The following is a 22,857-nucleotide window of genomic DNA, read 5'->3' as shown; positions in this document are numbered from 1 at the left end:
ATGTAATCACGTGCCTACACCAACTCTAATCCCCGCTTCGATGAGCAGCGTATGGCAGCAAGCATGGGATGCTGCCCAGCCTCGACTTCATTCCATACAAGATGCTCTTGCATCTCCAACATTTTCTATACCGAACCCTCGCATCATCCGCGTCGGTCAGCTAGACGCTGAGCTCCTCGATGCTGAACTTGTGCACATACTTACGGAGCCGGTGTCAAAGGCTCTTGCGACCGTCAATGTACGCCTTCTACGTGGTAGTATGATATCTGCTGATGCAAGAACAGGCATCCATGAAAGCTCGGCTTGAGCCTGAGCTAGCACTGCTCGTCCAGCTTGTGCTTTATCGCTTCTCGGTGTGGACCTCTGGTGCAAGTTATGGTGCAATGCTACAGGGCCTGCGGTATTCCGTTCCAAGTTCCGTCTCGGACTCTAGCTGTGAGTGAACGTGTCTCTTGTCGATATTGACGCCTTCATGATGTGTCACAGCCAGACCCCCACGACGACTATTGATCATCCACGGTGCACTCACTATCCTTGTTCCCTACTTCCGTAACCGAATCCATGCATATGCACTTTCGCGTGCATGGCCAGATGCCCCTGCCTCTGATACCCGTCGCCGCGCTTGGGGTGCCTTGATGACCCTCGAGACCGCACATGGTGCATTCAGTCTGCTCAACTTCGTCGCATTTTTATGGAATGGGAGGTGCGTTCTGCAGTGTATCCCATTGTTGGATGTGTTAAGAACGTATTTATTACAGATACCGGACAATTGTTGATAGATTCCTAGCGATGAGGCTTGAGCCTTCACAAGCCCTTCTCAAACGCGACGTTAGTTATGAGTTTATGAATCGCCAGATGGTCTGGCACGCATTTACAGTACGTCATTCTTTCATTTGACTTCATTGCAGACTCATTCCTCTACGAGCAGGAATTCCTCCTCTTCCTCCTCCCACTCATCAATCCTCGCTCCGTGGCGCGAAGGCTCACATCAACCCTTTCGTCCCTTCTCCCTGCTCCTTCCCCTACGCAAAAAATACGTTCACCGAAGCGCGGAAAGTATTATGCCCTCCCGCCAGAGCAGTGCGCCATCTGTGCTGAGAACGCTGCGCTGAACGTGAACCTCAGTGATGCTGCCGGCGCGCTGGCATCGTACACTCCAGCGTTTCCCACGTCATCAAACAATGATGATGGGGAAAATGATATTGAAGGGGACGGAGAACCACCTATACCCGATAACGACACCATATCTTGCTTCCTGTGGACATACTTATTGTTATGCTTGCCTTGCTGAGCGCATGCTCCGCGCAGCCGATGATGGCTCACGCGGTTGGACGTGTCTGCGATGCGCGGAAGAAGTGCGGAGTGCAGACCGATATAAGTTGGAGGGTGAAAGCGGAAACCTTAGGCGAAGTTCCATGTTGGGTGGGACTGAAAATGAGAGCGTGGGTGAGGGAGATAGAGATAGGAGTGATGCAGACAGTAGTCAGGGTGATGAAGAGAGTGAATTCGAGTTTGGCAGCGAGTTCGGGAGCGGGACAGGCAGCTTGGGGAGCTACGCTTTTACAGGAAGTGAGGCCTGAGGCGTCGCTGCAGTACTTCATATACCATTGCGTGCTCATCTCACATGGAAAATGAAAAACTCGCAAAAGCGAAATGTGAAAAAAATTCTGTGGTCCCGATATGTCCCAGGGAGGATTCGAACTTCCGGCTTCGCAGATTATGTTTCCACAATGCGATGATTTAACCACTAATCGACAAGGACCGAAATTGAATCGCTAAATTCAATACATGACTAGTACTGGCATATTGTGTCTGCCTGGATAAAAAAATAAATTACATAGGCCTCAGAGGCAGAGCAATTGAAATAAAATAGCGATAAATAATTGGTATCAATACATTCTTGAGATCAGGGGTGGAAGTCTCATAACGAGGACCAGCCTCCGAAATATTCTAGTTACAGCTCCTTCTTGCTCCCAAACATCTTTTCCAAATCCATAGTGCTCTCGGGCCTAATGGCCGCGAACTCCCACTCTCGCAATCTCCGGCCCACCCTCACACTCTCGAACACCCACTCAGGGCCGTACCACATGTGCGGGATTACGCTTTGACGTGAGGTGTTTGTGAGTCTTCGAACCCGAGAGTTGTTGCGACGTGAGAATATGCGTAGCGCCACTAGGGGAATGCCTGTGAAATTCAATGAATAAGACTTTGGAGATCGCAAGAGTGAGTGAGCTTACAAAGTGACCCCACCAGCGCCAGCCACTATCCGCTTCATCTCTATGTCGGTTGTTCCCGCAAGGTAGCCATTGATATAGACGCGTACACCACTTAGCACACCGCATTTACCTTCTGTTTCGTCTATTTTCACTGGACGTAAGTCGCGTGCGTTTTCATGCTTCTGGACCTCTAGCTTCTCAGAGCGCTCGTCAATGTACCCTCGACGGTGTCCGCCACCACGCGCTTCGGAGCGCTGATGTCCCGCCGCGGCCGAGGTAATATGGTCTGTCCCACTCGTGTTAAGATGATTTTAAAAATTAAAAATGGGAGGGGGGGATGGGATGGGGAGAAGGGGGAGAATGAAACGCACCTGAACGTTCATATATATTCGAATGAGTAATTGGGTTTGATTCGTCCGCAAGGGTGTTCAGCAAGTGCTTCGTAATTTTCCCAGCAGAGGGTTTGGAAGTACCGTCTTTTTTGAGAGGGGCCATGAGCCTGCCAAATGCCACACTCAGTGAAACATATACGACGACAATTTAAAAGTTACGCACTGGCGCAAGCGCGCCTTGTCCTGTGCCACAGCTTCTGGATAGTTTGATTTCAACATCGCATCTGGGACGTTCTTCTGGGTTTTCAATTTGGATATAGGGTATGGAGTGAATCGTGTTGAGTTTGTACATTTTTCCTTTTCCTTGGACGAGCGTGCGGGCTTGATTACAGTTACAAATCTATCCATGGTGGCCGCTTGTCAAGAGTCATGAGTATGGTTCGTGTTTCAGGAGGTTTTGTTCTATTTTTGTCACGCGTCTTCATAGCCTGGTCATGTGATCTCTGAGTAAGTAACGCGTCAAAAATGTGGTTACCACATTCAAGTTATCCCGGCCGGGCCACACTGTGTTATCTTTTATAATCTTAGCTGATGCCAATCCCTTTTTGTCTCACCTTCCGATCTATTGCTGTACATACTCAACTTTCTCGTTTTTACGGACGCAGGATGTCCACCGCACTTACTCCGACTTACAAGGATGCCATAGACGCACTGAACACACTTCAAACTAACGCTGCTATCCTGGAGGCCGTGCGTGCTGCAGGGGTCAAGCTTAATCCTAATGCTATGCTTGAAATGACCGATTATCTACGCAGGGTGGGACTTGAGGTGAAGTTTCTGTCAACGTCACAGACTCGTTTATGAAGAGGTACCGCTACAGCCATCCCAGCTAAACGATTTAAATGTCATACATATCACGGGTACCAAAGGGAAGGGATCTACGAGCGCCTTCACGGACTCGATATTGAGATCAGCCAGGCCAGACTGGAAAACTGGTGCGTCTTACTTTCCCAGTTCTACGAGAGTGTCCCTTGACAAGTAACACAGGCTTGTATACTTCTCCTCACCTGGTTGCTGTCCGTGAACGTATTCGCATCAATGGAGAGCCGCTCTCAGAGGAGGACTTTACTCGTTACTTTTTCGAGGTGTGGGATTTACTCCAGAAGAATACCAAGGTATGTAGTGTCCGTCCCTCGTGGCAATAGCCGTTCGTACTAGACAAGCATCCCATCAGTGCGAAACCACCACCACCCCCTTCATGCCAAACTACTTTCGCTTCCTGACGCTCATGGCGTTTTACACTTTCAAGCAGCTCAAGGTATGCCACAGATACTGACCATTCATGTGTCTAATTTCATGCATCAGGTCAATGCGACAATTCTCGAGGTAGGAATTGGTGGACGCTCCGACAGCACGAACATGGTCCCCAAGCCAATTGTCACAGGCGTTACCGCTCTCGGCTATGACCACACAAGGCTTCTTGGGGACAGGCTCAGTCAAATTGCAAACCAGAAGGGTGGCATATATAAGGCGTGTTTCTCTTCCAGATCTACATTATAATCGTTTGACAGACAGACTATAGGAAGGAGTTCCTGCCCTGACAGTTGAACAACCTGAGGAAGGGATGTCTGAGCTTCGCGATTGTGCGGTAGAACAGAGGGTAATTCACCCTCTCTTAAATCTCAAATCTACAACTCATATATTTGCACCACAGGCATCTCAGTTCACAGTTGTCGAAACCCTCCCTTCCACGATTCAATTGGGCATGTTTTTTGTTGTTGTTGTCTGGCCGCCCTCCTGACCGCGAACTTAATCCGTTATCGCAGGTCTTGCGGGTGCTCATCAGAGAGCGAACGCTGCACTCGCGGTACAATTAGTTCACACGTTCCTCAGCATCACAGATCAGTCATACTCTCCCGCGTCAGACCCCAACACCAGGGGTGCTGCTAGCACAACGCAGAGTGGATCGGTGATAGAGCCATTGCGGTCCCTTCCTACGTCTTTTCTGGACGGCCTCAGAAATGCCCATTGGCCTGGTCGTTGCCAGACAGTACTCGATCCGAAGCATGAGGGTTCGAAGTGGTTCCTTGATGGGGCACACACAAAAGAAAGCCTTGCGTGCTGTCTAGAATGGTTTGTAAGCCCAGCAGTCGGACTTCCGGAGTGTGTTTTTTTCTCTGCATTGGTTTCAATATCATAAACATTGATATCGGGTTCTAGTTCCCCGGCTTCTGACGGGCATCCAGCCCGAGTGCTTATCTTCAATTGCACCAGCGGACGTTCAGGAGATGATTTTCTGAACGCCATCTTGCAAAAGACAGAGGAGCAACTGGCGAATCATGGCAGCCCGGAGAAGAAGGAAGAATTCTTCTCCAAGGTCATTTTCTGCAGTAATGTGACCTATGCTAGCGGCAACTTTAAAGGCGGTAAGTGTTGTCACCCTTCTCAAATGCAAGCTCATATGCGCATCTGGCAGACCTTACCTCCATGGCAATGTCTACAACTGATAATGACAATCTCAAAACTCAGAGAGAGATTGAAGCAGCCTGGAACAAGCTTGTCCCAACTTACTCTGGCACAGTGCATGTTCTACCGTCCATCGAGGACGCCGTAGATGAAGCACGTCAAACGCTGAATGTTAGCGTGCTGGTCACGGGCAGCTTGCACCTTGTAGGTGGCGTCATCGAGGTCGCAGGCTTGGCAGACAGAGCTTTGAGCTTGAAAGCATGATTATATCCGTCATTCACGCTCGCCCTCTATCTAACTTAGCATATTTCCATCTCGGGTTTCGATTCCCGGCTTTCAACGCGCCGGCCTTTCGGTTTATTGGTACATCTCATAGAAGCACTTGTTTATATCTAAAGCAACATATGTAGCTATATCACCACCCTTCAACAGGACTCTAGTAGTTTGTAAAGCCTGATACTAGTCCGCTATGCTACAAAAGATCTATGTGATGCAGCTGGTGGAGTTGCAACAAGGGCCTGCCACATTACAATGCAACTTCAAAAGTCCATCTTATCTCCAGGCAGTAAGATTCTCTTCGCCGCCACGTGTATTCACCTCCACGCCGACACTGCGGAACCCACTCGTCGGGCGTGGGGAGTCGGGCAGCAGCACCGGCTGCATAGGCATGGTATACTTGACATCTAAATCCTCCAGAATGCTCTTGAGATGTTTCATGAACGCAGTCCTCCGCGTCCAGCGTCCTCCCCAGTCCTGCCAGTTCGGGCGATCTGAAGCAGAGATCAGGCCCCACAGTCGGGCTAGGTACACATAGACTTACGTTCAACAGCCACAGTCAGATGGATCGCATTTTGAAATTCCATCTTGTCGATATTCACCGCAGATCCACTCCATTCCCTGTTGTTTGCTGTAATGTAGGCTTGGATGCGTGCCTTGAGTTGCTCAACGAGCTCGAGGGGTGTATTGTACGCTATCATCAGCGTCGTGCTCTCCCACATGCTGTTCGACCGGCGCAAATTATGGACAAGCTTTGTGCTAGACAGTAAGGAGTTCGGTGCGATGATTTCTTGACCGTCAACACGACGGAAAGTGGTAGAAAATAGACCAAATTCTTTGACAATCAGGTACTGACGGAATGGTGTGTTAAAAAAAATTGATGCGAGCTGTTTGCGGGAAGAACACACCTGGTCGTCAATCATGACCAAGTCGCCGACATCAAAGACATGAGTTGAAAATATGAAGATCATCTGTTTAAAAAGGAGCGAGCTTGACGTGGATAATAAACGAATAAGAAGCTTTGACTTACCGACTCAAACAACGTCTGTGCAGAGTGTCCGAAGATGAACGAGAATCCGAGAATGATTGTCGCAAGAGGAACAAGCGAGGCTAGCGTGTCGCTCCTGTTGAAAATGAGGAGACATGCGAAGAGAATACCGAGCAATGCAATGCAAACAAGGACAGCATCCAGCTTGGCGACGGCTGAGCCAACGTCCTACAAAGTCATGAGCAATAATTTTCGAATGAAGTCATGGACTCACTTTCAGACTGGCAGTGAGGGCCTTACGCTCTCGATAGATTCTCTGTACAGCTTCCCGCATTTCTCGCTTGGTGATGTCACCATTGCCATCTTTGTCAAAAATAGCAAAAGCCGCATGCTACTGAAAATGTGAGATGGATGAACTACTGGAATGGAGTGACCTACCGCCTCAGCAGTCGAACGGAAAAAGGGGTAAAAATCTATCAAGAAATAGTGTTAGGCCATCTTCTTTATTATCAACTTACCATACCTTCAACGACAAGATGAGAACGTCCAGGGCTGGTGACACTGAGAGCATCAAAGAGTTTCTTGGCGAGCTTCCTAGCAGAATCCAGAGCATAGAAGTCGCCACCGCGGTGGAGCTTGGAATTCTTCAGCGCGACTTGCCCAATAGCACCAGTCAGCTGGTCAACAACAACTAGTTGTCATGTACCTCTTGCGTCGTCTTTTTGTCTGAGCGCGACTGGTATGGCGCTTTTTGTCCGACTGATGATGTATTTCGTGCTCGCTCTTCTCTTGGACAGGCGTAGCAGGTGTACTGGTCTGCTCGCTGGCTGGTTCATCTGTCTCATCTCGACGGTGACCCTTGCCGTGAAACGCGGACAGGTCGAATGCAGTCCCGAAAGAAGCTCAAAGCATGTTTGTGCCCTTTCTTTGCGTGTGGACTTTTCTTGACAGGAGCGGGCTGCGCATTCGATAGATGGTCAAGCGCCTTCAGTCCCATCCGGTTCTCCGCGAGACGATCCGCAAGTGCACGTTGGTGGAAATTGATGGCAACAAATCGTAAAAACAATTTTTCCACAAGCAGGATGATACCTGCAGTAAAGAGAGCCTGTTAAAAGAGAGCGACATGCAGCCATTGTGATAGAGTATAAAGGAGCATTTTACCTGCATAACCCGGTTGATAACAACCCAGTACGAGCCAGGAGGTTTGTAGAAGGTCGTGATTGCAGATAGCGCTATCCAAGCCCACGATATATCAAGTACGAGCTTGAGCCATGCCGAGACAGCAAGTGTCAACTACACCAATGTATTCAGTCAAATTGGCCTCAAGAAATCCGAACAGCACATACTTCAATCTGCGTTTTCAAGCGCTCAACTTGGCCCCCAAATAAGAAGATAACGTAGATCGCAATGCGTGGAACTGGCATCCACAAGCAAGTATGTTGCGCAAGAGGCCTGCCCAAGTGATCGACAGCCAAAGGGACCAAGCATGGACTTGCAACCGAACGCTTTCCTTGTCCTTGAACCTCAACTCCACTACCAGTAGCGGAGTTATGAAGAATGCAGCACCAAGAACGCCGACTAGTAGAGTCCTGACTGGCCTTGCAAGCTTCATGAAGCCGAGCCAAAGTGCTCTACCCCTCCTCGCCTTTTTTCCGGTTTCCGGATTCTCCGCTTGACTAGTGACTTCTTCTTCGTCCCAGTCAAATTCATCTGAAGAGTTTGTCGAGATCGTATCTGAATCACCATCTTCTTCTACATGGGTATGGTCCGGTGTCTCGGGCTGATTCCCATTTTCATCCCGGGGAAAACCATGCTCTATGGACTTGGAATGGTCGAGGGGAGTAATGCCGTCTTCAGGGGAGCGACATTCAGGCATGATCAGTCATCAAAAGCAAGTAGCAACGAAAAAAGCAACTAGGTGGTGAGATACTTGGAAGACAGTTTGGCGCCTTATTAGTTCTTAATAGGCTTGATAGTTTTGCCAAGGGGTGGAGCGCACCACTGACTATATACCTTTGTTACGTAAGGCCCCCGCAGGACTTTAGGCGTTGTTGTGGATTGGCAGGTCATGGCAGAACATTATAATCTGAATCTTATGCTACAAAATGCCACGGAAATGATGGAGGAGTAAAAGACGCGTCGAGACCAAGGTGAAACAATTACAAGTCCAACCTTGTTTGAACCAGCGCCAACGTTTGCAATCAGTCCCGGCGTGTTGCCAAGTAAGCGGGAGCTATTTATGTGCGATGTAAAATACTTGGCGGTTTGAGTCGGAGATAGTAAAAGGGAATATTATTCCCTTGAGCGATTGATTCTGAAGGTGCTAATACTGCGATGCAACTGCGCTGCTGCTGACGATCATGGAGAGGCGGACGTATGGATGGGGAATAGCTTGAGGAAAGAATCTGCATCTGCATTTGAAATGACAACTTGGGGAAAACTCGAACCTGGGGTCGCTAGAAGCAAGTCGCCTGATCCACACATTGATCTTATAGACCAGAGGTTCGAGCATGTAATACAACGAGGCCTAAGTTGGACTGCAAATGGCCGAGGGCACTTTCACCGAAAGCCTGGGTCTGCGGTGGACCCGACTGTGCGAGAGGATAGGAGTCTGTTCGACGAGCAAGCATGCTGGTCCCAAAGGCTTGAGTACAGGGAACATCACTCCTGCCTCCCTGGGCCCGAGCACCTACGACGGAGTCTCCATGCTGCATAGAAGTGTCAAGGACAGCTCGCGCTCTTCCCAGTATACTACCGCGAGTTTCAGGGAGAGACTTGACGGTTCCCAGAACTTGCGGGCGTCTGCCTCTCTTTGTTCGGGAAACCTCGTCGACAACCGTTTCCAAGAAAGTGGCCGATTTTTCGCCTTCCGCAGTTTTCTGTTCACCCCTCTCAGAAGCGTTCTGGTCGGAGGATGATTGAATCTCCTTGCGTATAAGAATTCGAATTGTCTCATCCGAAAGGCACTTCTTTTTTGCGCAATTTTGAATGTGAACAATTTTTTGGCTCGCAATCTTCGCCGAGGTCCACTCCAGGCTGCAACTGACGCAGTTGGTGAGAGATGCAAGTTGTGTATCCGAGAATTCGTTGGAGAAGCGGTGAACATTGGGACGCTTCAGCCTGGCTTTCGTAGTAGAGGTTGATTCTCGAAGCGTTTCTGTTGCGGCAGCACTACCTGAACGCGATAAACCTCCAAGGTTGGTCACCTTAGTTTTAGAGGAAAGCGCTCCGAAAGCAAAGCGAGACAGTTTCAGGCGGGATTCACCCTCGGAATCGCTAGACAGCGGCACTTCCAGGGTCGCAATAGGAGGTGGGGTGGGACATGTAGAAGGGCAGTTCGTACCCAGCTTTTTCTGCGCATCATAGGGTCCATGAGTGGTATCGGGGGCATTTACCCGATGTTTACGTTGGTCAGGAGCGATGCCTGGACCTCTTCAGTGACCCGAGATTCAATAGCTGATGTAGGCCTCACCAGAAGCAAGCGATGGTACACCGACCACAACATCATCGGTGACTTCAAGTTCCGGGGAAGAAGCCAGCTCCGTCAGTGGACTGCAGCTGGAACCTGAGAGAACATGAGCATCAGGGAGACACTGTCAAGTTGGACGCTTACTGCCGACGGACCCGCCGACTTGACTCTGAGCGCCTACAGTGGTTGATGGACCAGGAGGATAGGGTTCCGAGTCGGTTAGCTCAATGAAATCTTGGTCTGCCTGCTGTAGATCCAAGCGCAAACGTTTCTTCTTCCTTGCCAGACGTCCTTGCTCCCTCTGCTGCCTTTTTTCCTCCCTCTCGGGTTCGGAGTCTTCCACAAGCTCGTCATCATGCCTACGCTTGAGAGTTGCTGGCATGGCGTAAAGTGAATCACAATCAAACCTTTATGAAGGACTAAGCCGCGTCAGGGCGCTTGGCACGCGTTATTTGTGTTTATTTGTCACTTAATTACTGACTTCCTTAAAACGTGATCTGATCCAGACTTCCAGTGGCACTGCGTCTTCTTGGGGTTGAGATTATCCGATCCTTTGTCGATAGCAATGAACATGGCCAAACTATCCAAGCTTGGGCCCGTCACCGAGGTCGTCGATCCGCAGGAGCTGTATCGAGTCATCACTCAAGCGTCGTCTCAAAACCCAGCCGAAGTTCGCGCGTCGAGTAAACGCGTCGAGGAATTGTTGGACTGCTTTGGGACTTTCGATGGTTTGCATGAGATCGCCGCCACCCGATCAGTACCGCTGCATGTGAGGAAGCAAAGCATCATACAATTCAAAAACAAGGCGTTGAATCACTGGAAATCACGGAAGTGCGTGTTTCATTCAAGACACTGACGCGTTGTCTATTCGCTAACATTAAACAGGCTTTTATCGGATGAGCACCGAGTTAGGATCCGCGTACGATGCATGACCTTTTTTGACGAGGAAGATGATACGGTAAGTATTCTGTCTCAATGTCGCTTTTCGCCTTTATTTACGACTCACTCCACAAGATTGCGGAGTGCAATGAAATAATCGTTGCGAAGATTGCTCGCCAAGATTACCCCATGAACTGGTACCTTTGATTTCATCTCACAGGGTTACGCGTTAATTTCTAGATTAGGTCTTCGCTGCTAGCCGACATCATGGACGTCATCCGCACCAATCTTCAAGTGCTGTGCGCTTCTCCCAATAGCGACCCGCGGTCAATTCTTGCCCTTCGCAGGGGTCTCGCACTTCTTAACTGTGTCCTGAAGGAGTTCAGTGGCGTCAAGATGTTGACCGGCGTGAAAACAATGGCCAATGCATGTTCCTCATCATCTCGTTATCAACTTCACGGCCTTATTCTACATTAGATCATCGATCAACTTCATGAAGTGATATTCGCCTACTATTCCCAATTGTCGGCAATGATTTCTGCGCTCGTGCCGCCAGCGCTTGGCGATCAGCGCACTGCCGACAATCTCATCGTGGCTCATCTCATCTACAAGTGTCTTTCAAAGATGGCTCTCTGGCTCTGGCCCAGACTCATAAAGCCTGAAAAAGGCGGGTTTGAAAAACTCGAGCCTTGGGTTCGTTTCCCTTGCGAGAAGTCTATGAGCGCGACTGATAGGCAATAACTATACAGTTCTTGCAACTTTTCCAGAGTTCGACCGGACAATTGAAGATACTGTCTGAACTTCGCATCAACCTCGTCCTTGCCTTGAGAGAATCTGGGGCATCAGACCGTATCACACTTTTGTCTATTGACAGACTGACCCGTCATGTCCGCGTATTTGGAAAATTTTTCCGCAGACTACAACAGCTTGAACCTGTAAAATTTGTTGAGCTCCCGACAGGTAACGAAATCGTCCTTTACTATTGGGATAGAGTTGTGCAAGCTACCAATGGTCCGCCGGAGCTGATCCAAGGTTTCTGAGCTTAATTCCGCCCTGATGCTCGTTTTACTCATATTTCTGCATAGACGCCCCGACGGCGGTTTTCCCGGTGCGTTTTCTCCTCCAGGCAATGGTCCTTTTCAAGGAAAATCTCGCGAGATGGACGCCGTTTCGCAAAGGTGGCCCAAAAACCGAGACTAGTATTGACTGTCTTTGGGAATTGTGGTCTTTTTCTGACGAGAGTCGCCTAGCTCTTTCGCAAGAGTTTGTTGAGGATGCCGTTCGGCTTCTCGTGACGCGCTTCATCCCCTTGAACCCGGCAGATCTCAAGGGTTGGATGTCTGACCCGGAAGAATGGGTCAATCTAGAAGACAAGGAAAACGATCAATGGGAGTATGAATTACGAGTGCGTTCCACATGTAGATTCCCCTTGTCGCGAGTCTCACCTTTTTAGCCATGCGGTGAACGCGTCTTGATGACCCTTTCGTCGCAATACAAGGATTATGTCACGCCGCTACTTGAGACAACCTTCAAGCAGACAATTGGTGAATATACAGTTCACACGTGTGCCTGTACTGATGAGCCTATTTCCAGCGCAACCGACTGTCGATTTGGCAAGTGTCATACAAAAGGAAGCCCTGTACTGTGCTATTGGACGTTGTGCGACTCGCCTAAGAGACGTCATTCCTTTCAATCAATGGTTGGAACATAATCTTCTCGCAGAGGCAATGGAGACGAACCAAAAGTGAGTTTGATTTGTCGTAGTGCCAGGTCACATTCACTCATGTTACACTAGCTATCCCATCATCAAGCGCCGTATAGCCTGGCTTATTGGAAGATGGATTAGTGACATGTGTACACCAGCCAATGATCCAAAAGTCTGGGAAATCCTGATCCACTTGCTACGAGACAGAGGACCTGGGACGGATTCTGTCGTTCGTCTAACTGCCGCCACAGCCTTGCGGGAGTGCGTTGACGTACGTTTCTTTTTCGTTGTTCGCGATCCATGTTCACTCTATATAGACTGTCGATTTTGACATTGATGTCTTCACACCTTTCTTGCCTGCAGCAGTCACTGAACTTGTGAGGCTTATGGGCGAGGCGGACACGATGGAAGTGAAACAGCGTCTAGCCAAGAGTCTCAATGTGGTAATCGAACGTGCGGGTTCTCGAGTGAGTTTTCCGTGCAATATTGTAACACATTATACACATTTGTCACCAGATTACGCCACACGCACAAATGATTTCGGGAGGTATCCCCCAGCTGTGTAAGCCCCTATCGACACTTCCTTAATCAGGCTGTTTGTTCAACCTACCTTAGGGACCGCTGCGGGCGAGGAGTGGTTATTCAAAGCTCAACTTTTGGTCATCGTGACAAGCCTAGTGTCGGTGAGTTAGGTGCAGTTGCATATCGCAATACCATTCATGCATATTATGTATACAGGCGATGAAGGAGCAGTCATATTTAACCCCCCTTATCGTCCCACTTGTTCGAGAAGGTCTTTCCCAGGGCGTAAGATTTTTCTATATGCCGACGTGCTGCGTGCTAACGTGAGCGAAGGTTGCCATCAACCTCGATGAAGACGCGCTTAATCTTTGGCTAGCTGCCGTTCGCAACTCATCATCGTTGAGCTGTGCTGGCGGCCCTGGTCTTATCGACTTGGTCCCTCTAGCAGTGTCTCTGTTGTCGAACAATCTAGATCTGCTTGGCAAGATAGTGTCTATAGTCGAGTCGTGTTTATTTGCCGACGCTCCTGCCGTCTTGCAGGTACCTTGTTTATCACTCACCTAAAGGCGCCACTAAGTTTTTAGAGCTTCTCCTTTTCGCTAATGGAGGCTTTCGTAAAAGCGCTCACGGGCCAGGCTATATTGACCAATCAGAAAGACATACTGATTTGTCTCCAATTCCTGACTCAGTTAGCTCCCGCTGCGCTTTGGGGAAAAGCTATGCACGACGCTGGTTTGTTTAGTTACATTGTTGACCTTCTTAATCACGACGAGGTGAGTCATGCATCTGGACTGATTGAATGCTAAAGCGCATGTGCTAATAATTTGCTTAGAGCTCGCCAACCCTGCTCACCGAATGCATCTATTTACTTGCGAGGATTGCCATGGCAGACAGACAGATGTTCATGCAGCTTGTATTGGCAACGCAGACCGCGAATCTCCCAGAAACTAAAATCTGGGAAGCAGTACTGGACCATTGGTGGCGGCAGGTTCGTCCTTATATTGTCATCGAGTGCTGTGCTTGTTCACATGCTTATACTCGCATGGCAGTTCGACCACATGTCGGAGCCTCGTCACCGCAAACTAGCTGCTCTCGGCATAGCGTCTCTCGTATCAACCGGTCGTCCTGAAGTGCTTGATCGCTTACCGACCGAGATTTTCAACCTCTGGACAGACGTGTTCTTTGAGGTCAAAGAGAGCAGGAACTTGGCTGAAAATGAGGATGCCAGGTAAGTCTGTAACAACGACAAACATTGTCAGTGCGCGCTGATGCTATACCGCCAGCCCCTTAACACTTCACTGGGACCTCGATCAGGTGCCACAGTCATACTATGCGGATTCTGAGAACACCATGGAGTTTGATCGTCGGAAAATGGTCAGTGATTTTTGAAATGTCGATGTTCCTCTCTCACCCCACATATATTTGGCAGTTCCTGGACAATGATCCTGTTCGCACCATTCAGCTCACTAATTATGTGGCTGCGGCATTACAGGAAGCCGAGAGGACCTGTGGAGGCGTAAATATTTTCAATCAGTACATAAGCAAGGCGGATCCCACTTTGCTCAAACAACTCCAGGACGAACTTCGGGGCGAGTAAGACAGAGATGAACGATCGAGAAGGGACACCTTATTATACTCTCATCATTGCTAGTTATTTGTACAATTGAACTGAATACTTTCATGTTTTCTCGTCATCTGAATTGATATTATGGTTTCTCATTTGAGATGACAATAAAATCCAAGTGCATTGCGTATGTAGTAAAAGTTTATCTTGACCGAAGCGTGACGGCAATTGGCTTGGGTCTTTCCATCGCCGTCGGAACACGAATATTGATAAGGGAGTGCGTCCTTGATATATCATCGGTAGTGTTCTCCAAGGTTGACCCGAGTGTCTGGAGGTCCGAAAGAGACGAAGAATTGGGAAGTTTACGGGAGCAAGTACAGCCAGGGAAACAGTAATCCTTTGATACAGGGGGCGTCGGTCTGTTTTGACGGGCGGCTAGAGAGAAGGGTCGAGTCATAGATGAAAATACGTATGCGACGATGATATGCAGCGGGAACGGAGATGGACTTGAATCAATGTCGCGGGACCAAACGTCACGGTCATGCGAAGCCTGAGTAAAGAGGGCAAGGAGAATGATGGTTACCGCATATATGAAAACTGCTGTCGCACTGAGCGTCTGGTCTCTCACAAGCAAAGGACGCCGACATACCCAGAGCTGCGTTGAGCCATATAAGCGTTGCGAGGCACAGGTAGGCGGCATGTGCAGCAGGTACATCTGCGATATTGAGGTTGACGGAGAAAAGACCTAGTACTATGTGGAAGAATTAATGCATGGTCTCGCCTCGTGTAAAATGTCTTACATATTTCGAAAGGTAACAAGGCAAAAGCCCACGTGGCCTCTACTGAAACGAGCTGCGGTTTGTATACCACCTTTGTAAATATTCTGCGTGGGTGAGCTCGGATGTACAACGACTAACAGCAGAATGGGCTCACGTCCACAGTGAGCCGATGAATGCGCCTGTCGAGATGGCGATCATAGCACCGATGTTGTTGGACTTGAAGTATCCGGTCCCCCAAAGAAAGAGGGAGAACACAAAGCATGCGAGAGAGAGCATTCCGATCAATCCTAAAGAAATAAGTGGGTTAGAAGCTGTATATCCAATTGCGTCTAAATAGAAAGCGACCCATTGAGAACCTTCGGGCAGTCCTAAAGCTGATGGCCATCGCGCTCAAAAGATGACTTGGAAATAACGAAGTGCAGACTGGCACAGAGAAGTCGGAGGATATCAACAGACAGGCATGATAATAACAGATCATTCGAAACCTGTCTGATACCAGTGAACGTGTGCCAGACATAACCGGTTCAAACGCAAACGCAAAGGTTCACGACACTGCCCTCAGGCTGAGGTCGGACACTCCAATGGTCCAAGTCTGAACAAAGTCAACGATCTTCAAAACCTAGCTGATACGTATAGAGACCCTACTCTAAATCTCGATGACCTCGAGCCGATGCTGCCTGTATCATACCGGGGCCGCAGGCAGCGCCAGAGAGCAATGTGCCTCCCAAAACCTTCGAGCTTCCCACTGCTTGTTATGTTCTCGCGTTGAAGCGGCCCCGATATAAACAGTGTTTTTCTAGCGGCTTCGGGATGAACACCACCTCCATACAGGGCTCCCAAGTTCAATATAGGACCTCTCGTCGCCCGCCTGAAAACTCCCTTCGGTAATGACATATTCGACGGCGCTTAGGTTTCGTCTTGGGTCCATGAAAACATCGATGCTGTCTGGATTTAGAAATAAATACAGTGACTCTAGAGGGAAATCACGCTCGACTGTTTGCTGTGAGGGCTTTGGTAGTATCGAAAGATCCTGGCTAAGTCTTCATCTCAGTTATAGAAGTAGAGATGCCCATCGGCGAGGGGATATTCTTCCGTTATAAAATTGATCTGGTATAGAGACTGTTTTGAAAGAATTGACGTCGAACTTGAACCATGCGTGGGTTCTGTCCCTCAGGAGTTGTAGGCGTGTAAAAGTAGGAGTGTGATCGTCGAAATCCGTATTGAGTGAGCAGTTTAAATGATATACTGAAGCCCCGGGGACAACATGCACTTCTGATGAAGGGCCTTACATACCTGTAAGACGATATCAGCCAGTACACAGGTCCATCTAGGACGATGGTAACGCCATCGATGAGTAAATTGTAGCTCACCGTTGTGCAACAAAGAATATCTCACCAAGGAAGGAAGCTCAGAGTCAGAATGTAAGATCGAATTTCTTCAGTAAGAGACAGGAAAATTGGTTTGGTGTTCTTCTCAGCTGGTTCCACATGGTGATGTATCGGTCTGGACAGCGCAGGGAGCGAAGTAAGTACTAGTAAGTACCTGAGCTCAGCAGAGTTCAGCCTTCTACTTGTTTGTGGCGGTGCAATGAGTGTACGCTTTACATCATAGCAGTACCGTTCTAGCAGTTCAACGTAAGTTTGAAGATGTCACACAGCTTGCTCCCGACGATGAATGGTAGGTTCCTAAAAGATGTTTAGTTTTGTGACTTATTTGCCTCAGGTGAAACAGCTCAGGAGAGCAAGTTCGAGTCTGAGATTGGACAACAGAGTTTATTCTGTGAGTAGTTAGTTTGATGATGACCGTTGAAAGCGGGCTGATGAGTGAATACAGACCACGGTCAAGCAAAAGATTTTGTCGACCTCCATGAGCAAGTGGAGGTACGTACGCTGCCTGCTAGAGCTCCACCTGCTTCCTGAGTCATTCAACACCTCAGACAAGCGTAAATCTTCTGGATTCTCTAGAATCATTTCTGTCTACATTTCAAAAAGATCTTTCTTCTGTATCCGGCCAGATATCAGAGCTACAGGAAAGGAGCAAAGACATTGACAACAGGTTGAAGAGTCGACGCGTGGGTTCTTCACCGAGATGGACGGGATGACGATTTGATGCCGTGACTCCAGAGAATAGAGAAACCGCTTTCAAGTCTTCTGTCAGACCTCACGATACCTCCCTCACTTGCAATTGCCATCTTAGACACCGATGTCGGAGAGCCTTGGATAGTGACTATCACTGACTTTGAACAACGGCTGGATGGTCTGAAGGTTCGGTCTCGTGTCAAAGCTGCCAGGGATCTTGGAGATGTTGCGGAAGGGCTTCGCATAGTAGTGCGTGGATTTATTGCTCATTTTTTATATCTTTGTCCAATACTTTTGCAAGGCAGCTACCAAACTACGAACGTTTTTTCTCGCATTGCTACAGCCGGTTCGAACAAGTGTCACAACGAACTTGCAAGTTATGCAGACTTCGATCTTTGTGAAGTATAGAGCATTATATGCATTCCTCCAGCGGCAGGCGCCGAACGTTGCCAACGAGGTTCAAAGGGCTTACACTGGCACAGCCCGCACGTACTATGAGACTGCTTTTCGCCGTTATATACGCAGCCTAGGATGGATCAAGGTTTTTATGTCATTTATGTCTGGATGCAGTCATTAAACAGAACGTTAGGCAAGGACCCCAGAGAAACCTGAGCCCATTATCTCAGGGAATGGAGACAACGGTGGGCTAGACCAAGATCGTCTTGCATTTGCAAAAATACAAGGATCCAGTGTCATTCTTGCTTACATGGCAGATGATAAGACTCACGTGAGTGCTATGTGTTCGTACTTTGATAACCAAGCCTATTTTGAGGACTCCTACATAGGAGGAGCCTATCGAAGCCATTCTCAGGTCCCTTTTCCTGGTGTTGATGGATAATGCCACCGCAGAATATGCATTTGTCACAGCATTCTTCCGTTCTGAGTCCTTTGCGCCTCCTCCTGCGAGGGAACCTAACAGCGCCCTGTTTTCACCCTCTGCCACGCTTTTGTTCCCTGATTGTGGCTTTCACGATAGGAGGTCCAATGCTGGTTCCGAAATGGGTACGCATGTTTCAAGATCTTTCAGCGGTAACGGGCACAGACCTCGTGATGCAACAGCACGACCCAGCATTATGGACAAGGCTGAGCGTGTGCCGTTAGATGCTATATGGAAACAAATCCTAGATCCCGTTCTAGAATATTGCAAGGTACGGAATCTTGTTTCCCCTCGTATTCCCGAGGAACCGACGATCGTCAGACTTTCGTGACCACCGTTCTTGAGCCCATCCCGCCGGCCGTGCCACTACTCACGATGATCCGACTCACGGAGGCTGTAATTACAGAAGTGCAGAAGAGAGATTGCCCGCCTCTGGAAAACTTTTTGTTCGCCATGCGGTTGCAGATGTGGCCTGCGTTCCAGAAAATTATGTCTGAACATTGTGATGCTTTGAGGAAGCTTGCTGAAGGTAGTGCGGCTAGCTACTTCAGCAGAGCTGCGTCAACGACGGATGTGTCTGTTGCGAATGTAGGTTTCCTTGATGCGAATCATCTGCCGGGCTGATCTTGATAACACAGATTTGCAACAGATACATTGTAATGTTTAATTCCTTCGTCATCCTGACTGACCAGGAAGAAGAGACCATGATTTTTTCCAAGTAACCGTCCAGTTTTCCTTTGTTTTCGATCTCACACAATGCTGCATAGTCTTCTTCGTCTCCGACAGGAGCTTACGAAATTGATTGCTCGTCACACGGAGAACATCAGCGACGACGTTGCTAAAGCTACCAAGCAGTCGGCAATGTACGAGGTTCTTTTGCAAGGACTAAACGTAGGCTACTTCCCAGCGCCTTCAAAATTATGTTCTGACGGCTTTTTCTTGTCCAGAAAGGGACACATCTAAGCACACACCCCAAATCTCAGAAGGAGCTAGCTTATTGGGCGGAGAAAGAAGAAGAGGCTCGACGCCGAATAGTGACCATTGCTCAAAGCAGGCGTATTGGTAAGAGATAAGTAGCGTCGAGCGATCCTAATTATTTCCCGTGCAAAGTCCATTTTTGTGGGATCCGATGGATAAGTTACATGTGATTAAATACGATGCGACAGATCATGATGGACATACGAATCAGAAGAAAATGTAAACGGACACTAACGAGAAAGGAATGTCGATGCCCTGCAGGGAAGATCAGGCAGGTGATCTTGCGCAGCACATGATCAGGTGAAAGGCACGTAGCAAATCTGATTTGGACAACTCACTGGAAGGAAGCCTTCAACAAGCTGCTTCCGTTCTGTTTTCCAATTCCCAACCTGTTCAAAACGTCCCGTACTTCACCCGCACTACTTGTAACGGCACGCTTCTTGGGTCTCGACCGACTTCGCGTTAAGGCAAGTCGGCTGGAGCGAAGATCAAGAGAAGGCGAGTGGTCGAGGGTAGATACCGAAGGTCGCCTGACAAGAGCCGGGTTGGATGCTCCTGCACGTCCCTCAAGCGCCTCGCGCAGATCAGTCACACCTACCCCACGGACTGACCGTGTCAGACTTTGCAACGAGAGGTTCTCAATAGCCATAAGAGCAGGTGATAACTTCAATAACGGTAAGCCACCTTCCGTCAACTGTCTGTGGTTGTTCGGTCTATCCGCTGCAAGGTTTCCAGATGAGTTAGATAATTAACACTCCAAGGAGTCCGCCTTACAGTCTCTGAGAGCTATGTCTACCGTCCATCTGACCGAAAAACGGCGAAGTAGCCCTTGGCGGTCAAGCCCTGTTGCTTCTTGAACAGACTTGGAAGACACTAATATCGCCAGTGCCTCTTCGGCATTAACGCTTGACCATTGCGATACTTCTCTTTCTCCCTCGATAGGGGGGAACGTAACTTCTGTCTGTGCTGGTCGAAGCACCCCAGGAATGAACTCTGAGAGCGGAGGCAGGGTCGGTGCCGCTCCCATTGTGGACAAAGCCTGGTTTCGTTGACGATCAATAATCTCTCCGAGAATAAGATAATATTCAAAGTGACTGACTTTTTCAGCAAGGCCCACCAATTCCGGGCATTCCCAAACGCGACCGAGCACGAGCCAAACACGAGCCAGTAACTCTTGTATCACTTTAACTCGTTGTTTGGAAGCATCATTGGTCCCATCTTCAACTTCGGCGGTTCCATGCAGTGCTATGAGCATTGGGAGACCAACAAGAAGGCCGCGGGTCGGGACTTCCTCATGGATAGCAGATAGTACGTGGAAAATCAGCGCATAGTCTGACAGGGATGCTGAAGCAGCCGCTGAGACCTTCTCAGGCACGCTCTCCGACAAGCGCTGCGCGTTCGAACTTTTACGTGTTCGGGCCAGAAGGGCTGGCGATCTTCGGGCAGGGGAAGAGTTTTGTGGGTCAGTGCTATGTCCATCGGTGGGACCTGACTCATTAGGCGTAGGGGCCGTTACTCCAATGGAAGGGATGTCACCACTTGTGGAGTAGGCGGGTGAAGGAGTTGAGTTGAATGAAATGCCAAGAGACGAAGTTGTCGCCAGTATAAAGAGATAAGCATGCGTGGCATGGAGCGATCGCGTCGCCGAGTCACCAAATAGAAGGAGGCCAATACTGTTAGCTTGGTGTGTTGGGCTACCTTCGATAAGAGGACGAGGACGTCTGACTCCATGTTCATCTGTCATGTCTCCACGTTTTGGAATCTCTTTGCGCAAGTAACTGACGAGAGTGTGGGCATAATCACTCCGTACCGAGTAGTCACCATCACAGATAAGACTCAGGGTCTCATGCCATATTTCTCCAGATACTCTTGTCCGTCGAGAAACGTGAGAAGGAGGGCTTTGCGAAGGGACATTATTTTGCGGAGTGGCGGTGCGGGATAAGGGAATGTGTGGGGCATTTTTATCATTCGAGACCACTTCGGAGCCATCAGCAGCATGCATGAGACCTACAAGACCCGCAAGGAGACACCGGATAGCCTGACTTCGCCTGCGGTCACCGGGCCCCTTGTCGCGACCAGTAACTCCTTGCATCTCAACGGTTACAAGGCGGCTGATCAACTCGCTAGCAAGGTCTTGAATCTGGTCAGAATAGTAGACGTGGGCGCCCAAAGAGGATATGCATTCCACAAGCGACGGAAGGAGGGCGTCGTGAGGGTCGATTGATACACGCCGGAGGACCAAAGTGATAAGGTTTGAAATGATGTCTGATGTGGACAAATTGACGAGAGGTACGGGGGACGTGAAGACCGCAGGAACCATAGCAGCTAAAGCTTTATGCTGAGCGGTGCATATTGGTGAGTCCTGTATCGAAAGAAGCTGTTCGACCAATCGAGTAGGCACTGCATAGCGATACTGGTATTGGGCCCATTCGCACGCCCTCTGGGCTAGCCATCGACATTGGTCAAGTTTCTCCCAAAGTTTGAGATCGCCTAGACCTTCAAATGTGGCCTGCATCAAGAACCCCATTTGAGCGCCATTAGAGTGTTGTATCATGTGTTGTAGTGCTCTTAACGATGTATCTAGAACATCGGAAGAAGACGGACCGCTCTCCCCGTCTACGTGTGCATGAATGGAGGCAGCACGTCTTTCAAGGACAGGCCGTGAACGGAACTCCGCAAGATATATGGAAGTAGCGTTGCTTTTGATAGCCTCCGCACTTTGGTTCACAATAAGATGCATGTTCTCCCTGTATATAGAACGAAGACTCACCACTCATCTAGAACAGTCAGGTCCGCATGCATAACATGGAAAAGTAATGAACGAGATATGATCGAGACTTGAGGCTTGTATTGGCTAGAAGAGCAATAAAGAGCTTCTGAATTCACGGCGCCTGTGAGAGCAGCCAATCCGACTAGACGAGTCCTGAGCAGACCGATAAATGACTCACCAGTAATGGAAAAGAGCAGAAGACTCACCTGTTCCTTAGCTCGTGATCGACCGACTTGACGTCGGCGGTGGATTGCTGGGCAAATTGCCGTAAGACAGCGAAGTAATCTTGGGCTAAATTAGAATCTGCTCCGATGACATGGCCGTCCGTGAAAGTACACCATGCGGTAAACTGCAACACGAGTGAGTTGGCCTGAACGAAATGGGCAGATTTAGCACTAACCACGCTGGCTGCTCGCGCTACTATTTCGAGGTCAGAAGAGAGGGTATCCAGCGTGACCTTGAGGCACGCGACCAAAGCCGGGGATAGTAAGGATATATCGCGTCGACATTCTACCGCCAGCGCTCGCAAGACAGAAAGTGTAATAAGTAAAGATCTGGTTGAGAACTATGAAGGTCTTCAAGGGACTTTCGAGGGTTCTGAAGACGTACGCTCTGGCTCGAACATTTCCATACTGAGCCTTGTGACATCCTGACTTGACACGTTTTTCCAGTTCGCCCCCTAACTTGTTTATTTTTCCTGGGCGATTAGCAGCATAGTATGTGAGCTTGGAGAGCTCCTGTGCATTCGGACGATATTCAGGGCCAGAAGAAACCAATGCAGATGAAGAAGGATAGCATGCAGCAATTAATGACACGTGATTGGGGGTGAAGAGATGCATCTGAGTAAAAGTAAGTCCTGCAAAGAGAACCGCTCAAGGATTGGAAGAGGAGTCTGGCGATTAGATAGATATAAGTTGAGGAAGGTAGTACATCATTGAGGGTCAAGGTGGAGCAGTAG

General features: G+C 49.0%; 9 protein-coding genes and 1 non-coding gene across 10 annotated transcripts; 4 read left to right on the top strand and 6 right to left on the bottom strand.

The window, feature by feature from the left end:
• The first annotated feature begins 14 nt into the window (after nt 1-14).
• EDB91DRAFT_1103691 (Pex12 amino terminal region-domain-containing protein) lies at nt 15-1,667 on the top strand. The gene is made up of 6 exons (XM_041317346.1): nt 15-238; nt 285-435; nt 487-703; nt 759-876; nt 929-1,114; nt 1,209-1,667. The coding sequence occupies exons 1-6, from the start codon at nt 41-43 to the stop codon at nt 1,578-1,580; spliced, it is 1,242 nt and encodes a 413-aa protein (XP_041182738.1). The 5' UTR covers nt 15-40; the 3' UTR covers nt 1,581-1,667.
• A 14-nt stretch (nt 1,668-1,681) lies between these two features.
• On the bottom strand, nt 1,682-1,762 carry EDB91DRAFT_t27. The gene has a single exon. It is a non-coding gene; the product is annotated as a tRNA-His (tRNA).
• Nucleotides 1,763-2,084: 322 nt separating this feature from the next.
• On the bottom strand, nt 2,085-2,996 carry EDB91DRAFT_1103689 (uncharacterized protein; the record flags this gene model as incomplete). Its single annotated transcript, XM_041317345.1, has 4 exons — nt 2,772-2,996; nt 2,588-2,715; nt 2,238-2,502; nt 2,085-2,184 (listed from the first exon to the last, which is right to left on the bottom strand). Coding segments are annotated over exons 1-4 (678 nt in total), but the record flags the coding sequence as incomplete, so codon positions are not given.
• A 218-nt stretch (nt 2,997-3,214) lies between these two features.
• On the top strand, nt 3,215-5,278 carry EDB91DRAFT_1234636 (FolC bifunctional protein; the record flags this gene model as incomplete). The annotated part of the gene is made up of 11 exons (XM_041321227.1): nt 3,215-3,376; nt 3,429-3,543; nt 3,596-3,723; nt 3,783-3,866; nt 3,914-4,064; nt 4,135-4,208; nt 4,263-4,322; nt 4,395-4,488; nt 4,525-4,711; nt 4,769-4,974; nt 5,025-5,278. 11 exons carry the CDS (start codon nt 3,215-3,217, stop codon nt 5,276-5,278), a joined length of 1,515 nt encoding a protein of 504 aa, XP_041182736.1.
• Nucleotides 5,279-5,566: 288 nt separating this feature from the next.
• EDB91DRAFT_1243413 (Mechanosensitive ion channel-domain-containing protein) lies at nt 5,567-8,154 on the bottom strand (the record flags this gene model as incomplete). Its single annotated transcript, XM_041322297.1, has 12 exons — nt 5,567-5,784; nt 5,835-6,141; nt 6,199-6,261; nt 6,321-6,506; nt 6,553-6,669; nt 6,717-6,751; nt 6,802-6,933; nt 6,985-7,105; nt 7,156-7,383; nt 7,440-7,571; nt 7,625-7,730; nt 7,778-8,154. The coding sequence occupies 12 exons, from the start codon at nt 8,152-8,154 to the stop codon at nt 5,567-5,569; spliced, it is 2,022 nt and encodes a 673-aa protein (XP_041182735.1).
• Nucleotides 8,155-8,767: 613 nt separating this feature from the next.
• EDB91DRAFT_1243412 (uncharacterized protein) lies at nt 8,768-10,129 on the bottom strand (the record flags this gene model as incomplete). Its single annotated transcript, XM_041322296.1, has 3 exons — nt 8,768-9,702; nt 9,751-9,843; nt 9,892-10,129. 3 exons carry the CDS (start codon nt 10,127-10,129, stop codon nt 8,768-8,770), a joined length of 1,266 nt encoding a protein of 421 aa, XP_041182734.1.
• A 139-nt stretch (nt 10,130-10,268) lies between these two features.
• On the top strand, nt 10,269-14,613 carry EDB91DRAFT_1103661 (ARM repeat-containing protein). The gene is made up of 21 exons (XM_041317344.1): nt 10,269-10,578; nt 10,633-10,705; nt 10,762-10,823; nt 10,872-11,052; nt 11,104-11,319; nt 11,376-11,658; nt 11,712-11,825; nt 11,877-12,031; nt 12,080-12,170; nt 12,220-12,370; nt 12,422-12,602; nt 12,649-12,798; nt 12,848-12,893; nt 12,947-13,014; nt 13,070-13,138; nt 13,187-13,393; nt 13,438-13,626; nt 13,686-13,841; nt 13,903-14,081; nt 14,137-14,227; nt 14,283-14,613. Exons 1-21 carry the CDS (start codon nt 10,313-10,315, stop codon nt 14,448-14,450), a joined length of 3,096 nt encoding a protein of 1,031 aa, XP_041182733.1. The 5' UTR covers nt 10,269-10,312; the 3' UTR covers nt 14,451-14,613.
• Nucleotides 14,614-14,619: 6 nt separating this feature from the next.
• EDB91DRAFT_1243410 (uncharacterized protein) lies at nt 14,620-15,472 on the bottom strand (the record flags this gene model as incomplete). The annotated part of the gene is made up of 4 exons (XM_041322295.1): nt 14,620-15,014; nt 15,067-15,168; nt 15,218-15,300; nt 15,351-15,472. The coding sequence occupies 4 exons, from the start codon at nt 15,470-15,472 to the stop codon at nt 14,620-14,622; spliced, it is 702 nt and encodes a 233-aa protein (XP_041182732.1).
• A 1,370-nt stretch (nt 15,473-16,842) lies between these two features.
• EDB91DRAFT_1243409 (vacuolar sorting protein) lies at nt 16,843-19,224 on the top strand (the record flags this gene model as incomplete). The annotated part of the gene is made up of 12 exons (XM_041322294.1): nt 16,843-16,873; nt 16,919-16,975; nt 17,030-17,076; nt 17,133-17,267; nt 17,320-17,523; nt 17,576-17,815; nt 17,864-18,001; nt 18,060-18,422; nt 18,473-18,739; nt 18,790-18,869; nt 18,919-19,042; nt 19,099-19,224. The coding sequence occupies 12 exons, from the start codon at nt 16,843-16,845 to the stop codon at nt 19,222-19,224; spliced, it is 1,812 nt and encodes a 603-aa protein (XP_041182731.1).
• A 239-nt stretch (nt 19,225-19,463) lies between these two features.
• Nucleotides 19,464-22,738, bottom strand: EDB91DRAFT_1243408 (uncharacterized protein; the record flags this gene model as incomplete). The annotated part of the gene is made up of 6 exons (XM_041322293.1): nt 19,464-19,849; nt 19,904-21,846; nt 21,900-22,052; nt 22,106-22,248; nt 22,300-22,453; nt 22,509-22,738. The coding sequence occupies 6 exons, from the start codon at nt 22,736-22,738 to the stop codon at nt 19,464-19,466; spliced, it is 3,009 nt and encodes a 1,002-aa protein (XP_041182730.1).
• Between the last annotated feature and the right edge of the window lie 119 nt (nt 22,739-22,857).

Source organism: Suillus paluster (genome assembly GCF_016628075.1).
Source record: "Suillus paluster strain FC165 chromosome Unknown EDB91scaffold_4, whole genome shotgun sequence".
Lineage (NCBI taxonomy): Eukaryota > Fungi > Basidiomycota > Agaricomycetes > Boletales > Suillaceae > Suillus > Suillus paluster.
This window is presented reverse-complemented; position numbering and strand designations above follow the sequence as displayed.